At 38.6% G+C, this 8,766-nt stretch overlaps 1 protein-coding gene across 2 annotated transcripts in view; it reads right to left on the reverse strand.

Annotated features, from left to right (window-relative positions):
* The window catches only part of TRPA1 (transient receptor potential cation channel subfamily A member 1), a 58,708-nt gene extending 56,655 nt beyond the window's left edge, over positions 1 to 2,053 (reverse strand). The window contains exon 1 of one of the 2 annotated variants that reach the window (XM_037803420.1): positions 1,632 to 2,043. In XM_037803420.1, coding sequence (XP_037659348.1) covers positions 1,632 to 1,739 — 108 coding nt within the window. In that variant the 5' untranslated portion in view covers positions 1,740 to 2,043. Of the gene's footprint in view, positions 1 to 1,631 lie in introns of both variants that reach the window. The other variant, XM_037803421.1, reaches the window with a different exon arrangement.
* Between the last annotated feature and the right edge of the window lie 6,713 nt (positions 2,054 to 8,766).

Genomic DNA, 8,766 nt, shown 5'->3' on the forward strand with positions numbered 1-8,766 from the left:
CTTTATATTGAAATCCTTCAGTAAATATCTCTAGGAAACTAAACCACATCAGTAATTAAGGGAAGTGCCTAGCTTTATGCTGTGATTTTTAAAATTTTAAAATTTCTTCTCGTTCTGTAATATCAATTCCAAGGCACTACTCTATAGTGCTTGAAATCTGCTCATGTTCTTTGGATTGAGCCACAAGGCCTATGTTAAAATTTTAATTATAAGGAGGAGAGAATAAAATTGGTGTTCAACCTGGATATGCAAACAGACCTTGGGACAACTGGCTTATTCATTTGTGAGATTTATCACACATGCCTGACTAACATGTGATTGCTCACAGTGTCAATGGGTGCAATCTATTTGGAGGTCAATTTGGAATCTCTACCAAAATTAAAGTTCTACATACCTCTTGACCATGCTAGGATTTTAACACACAGACAACCCCACAAAGGTGCCAATGGACAGAAAAAGAAGCCACATCTATATTTCAGAAATGCACTCAATCATGTGTATAATAGCAAAACAAAAACAAAAACAACCTAAATGTCCATCAATACAGGACTGGCTAAATAAAGCATGATATAGTCCTACAATGGAATATTATGAAGCTGCTAAAAAGGGTGAGGCAAATCTCCAGGTGCTGATTTGAAAAGTATTCCAGATATGTTTCATGAGTAAATTAAAATGTGAAACACTGTGACTTAAAATTTTGTGAACATATATGTGTATTGACAATATATATGCATATATATGTGTACTGTATGTGTGTATGTGTGTGTGTGTGTGTGTGTGTGTGTGTGTGTATACCCACAGGAACTATTAATATGATTCCACTGTGGAAAGGCATTTTCAGTTGGTTTAGGAGAGACACTTTTAATGATATCTTAACTTTTAATAAGCGATCCTTCCTCCTGCAGACAATCTGTAGGAAATCCAGTGGCGGTTTAGGGCCCCATGAGAACACTCACCAGTCTTCACTCCAAAGGGCCTCTTCCTCCACAGAGTGTTTCCTGATGCCCCTCAATCCCTGGAGAAATTTACCAGTCCTGCTCCCGTTTTTTCCCTGGGGCATCCCCTATAACAACGCTTCATTGCAGGGGTTTGTTTCTCTGTTTCACTCTACTAGACAAGAATGCGTCTCAAACCCAATGAACCTCTTGCATAGCTATCCGACTTCCAGATACAACCAATTAGCTGTTTGGTTCCAAATAAAAGCTACAAAAAGATCCAAGTGCAACAGCAGACGCTCCAAACCTGTCCTGGTTTTAGTCAGTTGCCTGCTTCTGCCAACTGCCAAAGTTACGTACCTTTTGGGTAGGTCGCTCCCGACTGCCGGTGCCCATCCGTGAGCAAGAACAGATAGAACCGACAAGCACGCAAATAGAAAGAGCAAGCAAGCAAATAGCAAGGACAGAGCTCACAGTGTGGGCGCTTTATAAGCGTGCCCTCCCAGGATCCCCAAATTCTGAGAGTCTCCTACTGCGCACACACCCGGAAGCAAGCACTCCCCTCGTCTTTCCACGTTTCCCGTCCTCCTATCCTGGGGCTGCCCTCCAGGAAACTTCTAACCAGGCAGGCAAATTTAGGAGCCGACCCCCACCCGGACTTCAGAGCCCGTCCCGCCCACCAATCGCCCTGGGTACCTTAAAGAAGTCTGTGCCGTCCTCCATGTCGTCCTCCACGCCCTCGTAGATGACGCCCCGGGGATCCTTCTCCCCAGGGCGCAGCATCTTCCTCAGGCTGCGCTTCATTGACCCCACCCCTGACGCCACCTGGTGCAGCTGCTGGCCGCGAGCACCTGGGCGAGAGGACGCGGTGAGCGGCGGGCGCCGCGCGGGCCAGAGGGGAGCGCGCCCCGGGCGGTGGCCGAGGATCTGCGCGCTGCCGGGGTCTGCGCCTGGAGCGCGGAGCTCTCTGGCACTGTGTGGTTGTGGAACAGAGAAAAACTCGCTCAGCAGAAGCAGGGGGTAACTTCTGGAAGGAGTTCTCTGGCCTGGGCTACTTATAGCGTAGCAGCCGGGCGGGGCGCAACGAGGAGGCAGCGGCAGACCTCGTCTCCGGTAGCAGCAAGGGGACGCGACGTCTGCTCAGGGCTTGCTCTCTTGAAAGCGGAAAGCAAGACTTTGCCTCCAGCACCGCCCCTCCTTGAATCAAGTTTTTAAGGTAGAATCCAATGACTTTGTTATAATAGAAACACTGAGATCCCACCCCACCCCCTTCCATTCCCAACCATGGTGTGTGTGTGTGTGTGTAAGAGGGAGAGGGGAAGGGGGAGGCAGAATAACTGGGTGCAATAGGAAGATTTTTAGGCATTTTTTAAAATCCCCACTAAAAGCTGCTGGGCCTGGGTTTCCCATGTCTACGTTCTCTCAGAAGCCTCTTTCTTTAACGTGGAAATAAGGTTTTTAAGGGAAAAAAAACTTTTCAGATGCCTGGGAGAAAAGCTAAATCCTAGTACGGGTTTGAGGGACCGGTTCAAGTCCCTTTGAACCTCAGGACTCGTTTCCTGTGGATAACAGTACTAATTCCCCCTCATGTTTGGTGTTTAAGAATGGCTAATAAAAATGACAGTTGAGGTAAACATTATTGACTAGTGCAAGCTTGATCACCTTCCGCTTTGTTTGAAAGGCTTATCTTTATGGGCCTGCACTGCATTTATTAATCAACAGCAGAAATGTAAATAGTGTTGAGTGGTAAAAAGATAGAGACACTAGTTTTACATTTATGTACAGACACCACAGGAGCCTCTGGCTTCTACATTTAGGTCATAAGGTAAGAAAGCAAGAACACACATTTCCAAGGCTTATTGTACTTTGCACAGGGCAGAACTTAGTTTTGAGGGTATTTTGTTCTAACAAAACTGTGTTCCTTTAAGGCACTGGATTATGCCCCGTGGAGCTGCACTCAATAATGATATGTGAACAGCCTGACCTTGGGCCATGCGGAGCTGAGCATGGGGGATGTAGAGTGGTCATAATAATGTTGAGAAACTATGGAGGACTTTCCCCCAAATCTTCCAGTCAACGTGGCAAGTTGCCATCAGTTCCACCCCTGAGACGGAATGCCTCTTAAGGATAATAGTGAAGTTATTACCAATCATCAGTTCAGTAATGTGGCTTGCTGAAAGGTCGTTGAAGGATACAGGTGTTCAACATTCACCACCTGCATGGTTTTCCACCAGCTTCCATGTGCAGGGAGTACAAAACAGGAATTAGCTGCATACCTTTCTATTCTCTGGGTGAAGTAGGTCATGTATTTGGAAAAACAATAAAGAAAAGTATCATAGGGGCAGGGAAAGAGAATAACTTTACTTGAGCCACTGTTACCTGCCCAGGATAAAGGTCTTCCCTTTACAATAGAAATGCCTCCTAGGAACATTAAGACATTTTACTTGTTAGCAAGAATTACTTTGATCAATTGCTTTTCTCCTAACTTTTAGTTGAAAAGGGTCATTAAGGCAAAAAAGGAATAAAGAGGAGTCTCAAAGGGATCATTTTGGAAGCTGGGATAGAGGACATGTCATGGGGACAAGCATTAAATGGCAGTGTTGGCCCTGGGAGTGAGGGGTAGAAGGGCGGGGGCAGGGAGCTCGGGGCTGGGAGGAGGGTCGCACACCAACCCCTTAATACTCTCTGGTGTCAGCTGTCAGCACAGCATCCCTGCAGAATGATGCCACCTGCATTCTGGCTTCTTTCTCCTACTTAATCACCCCCAACCATTTATTCTTTTTAACTTGTCCCCTCTTGCTTAAATACTGAATGATACACGTGGCTGTTTTTATACATCTGAATATTTTTCTGTTTTCCATTTATGAAAATAGTTTGAAATATTAATTAACTTATCCTTATGTCTTTTGCTCTACTTGTTCGTTTTAGGCACTTTTCAGACAGTGTCCTCCTAAGATCTATGAGGAATTACCATCACCATTTCTTACAAATGGTTAAATTATTTCTTACCCATCAAACGCATCTCTTTTATAGACAGGGCTTCCTTCATAAAATTACTACAAATACTCATTTCAAAATGCATAGTGTAGACAGGAACAAGATAGTATCTAGCCATTTACATTAATCAGGTTATTATTCCCCTTGAAGTTGAATTAATTCATGGATAGTAATAAAATGCAATATTTTATATATCAATTGTTATCTCAAAATAAGAGAAAACAAGACTTCACGGAAAGTCTCAGAAGTCAGTTTTTAGTATCAAATTACTTTTGCTATTGTACCTATCAATTTTCATCTTATTCAAAAAATGGAAAATCATAACAATAGATAGGATTTCATTAAATTTTGGAAAATAAAAATAAGTAGTTACATACATTTATCAGCTCAGTAACTGTCATGAAAAAGTCAAAATAATAAAAAATTATTTTTAATTATTTTAATTATTTTGTTACTAAATTAAAATAAATTTCTATTCACAAATTCATTATACAAATGAATATTGTATGAAAATATTATTGGCATGTATAAATTGAGGTAAAAATGTTTGGTTACCTTAACACAAGCCTTAATAATATAATGAAAAGGAGTCTAATACATCCACTAAATAACAAAGAAAATTAGTATTGCATAACTAGAAAATATACGTATATTTCATAAAATTCCCCCACCCATGGGAAGTATAGAGTTCAGTGGATTTTAGTAAATTTACGCAATTATGTAACTATCACCATACCACAATCCAGTTTTAGAATTCTTCCAGCAATTTAAAAAGTTCCATTGTGCCCAGATGCAGTCAGTCCTCACTCCCACCCCCAGATCTGAGCAACCTTGGATCTGCTTTTTTTCCCTAGAGTTATTAAGGGTTAAATTGTCCCCCACCCAGAGACGTGCAAGTCCTAACCCTTGGTCCTGTGAATGTGAACTTATTTGGAAATTGGGTCTTTGAAGCTGTTATGAGTTAAGATGAAGCCAAGCTGGAGTAGGGTGGAGGGGAGAACATCACGTGATGACTGAGCCAGCTAATACCATGGTTGCGGTGAGCCACCCACCAAAAGCTGGGGAAAGGCAAAGAAGGATTCTCCCCTAGAGATTTCAGACATCTAGCCTCCAGGACTGTCAGACAATAATACGTTTCTGTTGTTTTAAACCATCCACTTTGTGACACTTTGTTACCAGCAGTCCTAGCAAACTAAGACAATATTTTTGCCCTTTCTAGAAATTCCAGATACATGGAGTCATACAATAGGTCTTTTTGTGTCTGGTTTTACTTGCTTAGCACAACACATTTGAGATTCAAGTTGGTAGTGTGTGTCAGTAGTTTATTCCCTTTTATTACTCATTAGTACCCAATTGTATGGATATACCTCATTTTCTTTATCCATTTGTTTTAGGTTCCTCCTTGCTTAAGCAAGTATCATGCAATGGGTTGGCTTAAACAATGGGAATTTAATGGCTCGTGGTTTTGAGGCTAGAAGACGTTAAAAAAAAAATCAAGAACTCATCAAGGCAATGCTTTCTTCCAGAAAACTGGCATTCTGGGGTGGCTGCCAGTGATCCTTGTCCTTAGCTTTTCTGTCATACGGCAGTGCACATGTCAGCCCTGCTTGGCTTCTTTCTCTGCCAGGGTCTGTGGACTTTCAGCTTCTGGCTGCTCCCTCTGTGGCTTTTTTTCCTTCTTTCCCCCTGATTATAAAGGATTCCAGTAATCCAGATTAAAGCCCAACCTGATTATTTGGGCCATATCTTAATGGAAATAATTTCTTGAAGAGACCTTATTTACACTGTGTCCACACCCACAGGAGTGGATTAAGTTTTTAAGAACAGGTTTTTCTGGGGTACATAGCTTCAAGCCATCACACCATTTACCAACACATGGATAATTGGATGATTTCCAGTTTTTAGCTATTGTAAATAATGCAGCTATGAGTATTTGCATACAAATATTCTTGTGGTTATTCATTTTCATTTCTCTTGGTTAGATACTTAGGAGTGGAATTGCTGGGTTGTATCTTAAGTTTGTGTTTAAATTTTTATGAAACTGCCAAAGTGTTTTCCAAAGTGGCTATACCATTTTACATGTCCACTAGCACTGAATTGAGGATTCCAGTTTTCCAAATCCTTACCAACACTTAGTATCATCAATCTTTTTAATTATACTCATTCCACTGGGGATATAGAGGTATCTTATTGTAATTTTAATTAGCATTTCCCTAATGAGTAATGGTATTGCCCATATTCTCATGCCCTTATTAGCTATTCATACATATCTCCTTAGTGAAATACTTATTAAAATTCTTTTTTTTCCTGTTCTTTCTAAGCCCAGCTAATTGCCAGGACTTTTTTTTTTAATGCAGTTTTATTGAAATATATTCACACACCATACAAACCATCTGAAGTATATAATCCTGGCTCACAGTGTCATCACATAGTTGTGCATACAACTTAAATTCTTTTCTAATTGGGTTGTTTATCTTCTTATTGAGTTGTAAGGTTTGTCTAGACACAAATCTTTTATTAGATGTATGATTTGCAAATATTTTCTCAGACTCTGGTTTCCCTTCATTTTCTTAATGGTGACTTTGGAAAGTGAAGCTTTTAATTTTTGATAAAAGTATAATTTGTCAATTATTTTTTCTTTCATGGATTGTGCTTTATGTCATGTGTAGAAATTTTCATCTGACCCAAGGTCCAAAAGATTTTCTCCAATTTTTTTTCCAGAAGTTTTATAGTTTTAGCTCTTACATAGAACCCTCTAGATTTAAGTTTTACATGTGGTGTGAGGTAGAGGTTTAAATTCCTTTTTTTTTTTTTTTTTTTTTTTTTGGCATGTGGATATCCAATTGTTATTTGTTGTGAGTCTATCCTTTCCTCATAGTATTTCCATGGAGCCATTGTCAATAATCAATTAAATATAAGGATTTGTTTTCAGATTCTCTATTCTACTCCACTGATCGATGTGTCTGCCTTTAAGCCAATACCTCACATTCTTACTTGATGTAACTTCAAAATAATTTTAAAATCAAGTAATTCATGTCTTCCAAATTTGTTCTTCTTTTTCCCTTTTTTTTTTTTTTTTTTTTTTTGGCTATTTTAGGCCCATTGTTCTTACATATAAATTTTAGGATCATCTTGTCAATTTCTATGAAAAAGCCTGCTGAGATTTTGATAGGAATTGCATTGAGTCTATAGATCATTTTGGTGAGAAGTGCTATGATTTCCAATCCATAAACATGATATCCCTTTTTGTAGATCTTCTTTAGTTTCTCTCAGCAATGTTTTATAGTGTTCTCTATACAGGTCATGCACATTTTTGTTACATTTATTCCTAAGTATTATATTGTTTTTAAGCTATTTTGAATGGAATTGTTTTCTTAATGTCACTTTCAGATAGTCTGATGTTAATATATAGAAATGACATTGAATTTTTTTATTGATCTCATATCCTATAACCTTGCTACTGTAATTTCCTTAATCATTTATAAGTCTATTTTGAATTTATAGTTTTGCTTGAGTCAGTTATGGCAACTTTTGTCTTTCTAGGAATTTTTCCTTTTCATCTAAGTTCTCTATTTTTTGGCATGAAATCGTTCACAAAGTTCCCTTACAATCCTTTTAATTCCTGCAGTGTCTATAATCATGTCCTTCTTCTGTTCCTGATTATAGTAATTTGTGTCTTCTCTCTTTTATAGCCAATAGTTTATCAATTTTGTTGATCTTTTCAAAGAACCAATTTTTAAAATTTTATTGAATCTCTCTATGATCTTTCTGCTTTCTGTTTCATTCTTTTCAATGTTATTTTCTCTCTGGTATTTCTACTTACTTTGGGTTTGATTTGCTCTTCTTTATCTACCTCCTTGAGATGGAAGCTTATGTTATTGATTTTAGATCTTCCTTCTAATATACATCTCTTAAACCTATCAAATATGTTCAAAGCACTGCTTTAGCTGCATCCCATAAATTTGGATATCGTCTGTTTTCATTTATGGGTTCTTCTTTGACTCACAGGTTATTTTTAGAAGTGTGCTGTTTAATTTCCAATCATGGGAGGTTTCCCCAAATTTCTTTCTGTTTTGATTTCTAATTGTTTCCGGTTGTGGTCATAGAATATACTTTATATGATGTCAATCTATCTACATTTAAATATTGACATATTGAAACTTGTTTTATGGTCTATCATATGGTCTGTCTTGGAGATTGTTCCGTTCCTACGCTGGTAAAACAACCATTTCACTGATCAAACCAGGGGAATGCACTGTGGGGACGGAAGCAGCCCCAGTTGAAAAGACCACAGACTGCTACTCCTTACCTGAAGCTCTGAAGGTTTTTCAAGAACAAACACTTCTCAATTTGTCATCTGTTTTTTGGTCAATTTCCAGAGATCCAAAATAGTATATATTTTCTAACAACCTCTCCACACCGTCATAGCCAGAAGTTCCTTATCAGACTTGCATCTTGAATGTGTGTTGCCCTAAAAAAGCATTGCTTTTTTGGTTCAGTAAGTGTCCAGAACTGGCTATTTAACTACTGAACATATAATCATGGTTACAAATAAGAAACTTGACAGGTTTTCTTACGGATTAATTCAACTCTTTTTACTTTTTACAGTAATTCTGAATTTTACTTCAGTCTGGAATTTTTCCAGCCTATGAAAATGTTTAAGGGACAATCTTTTGAAGTTTTGGGAGAACTTGAATTGATTATTTCTGAGGAAATTACAAATGGCTGAATTTGAACAAAGAAGAAATAGAAAATCTAAATAGGCAATAAACAGACAAAAACAGAAAATACAGTCAAAGATGGAGCATACCATTTTTTCAAATACACTTTAACT

This window comes from Choloepus didactylus, chromosome 14 (genome assembly GCF_015220235.1).
Source record: "Choloepus didactylus isolate mChoDid1 chromosome 14, mChoDid1.pri, whole genome shotgun sequence".
In the NCBI taxonomy this organism is placed as follows: Eukaryota; Metazoa; Chordata; class Mammalia; order Pilosa; family Megalonychidae; genus Choloepus; species Choloepus didactylus.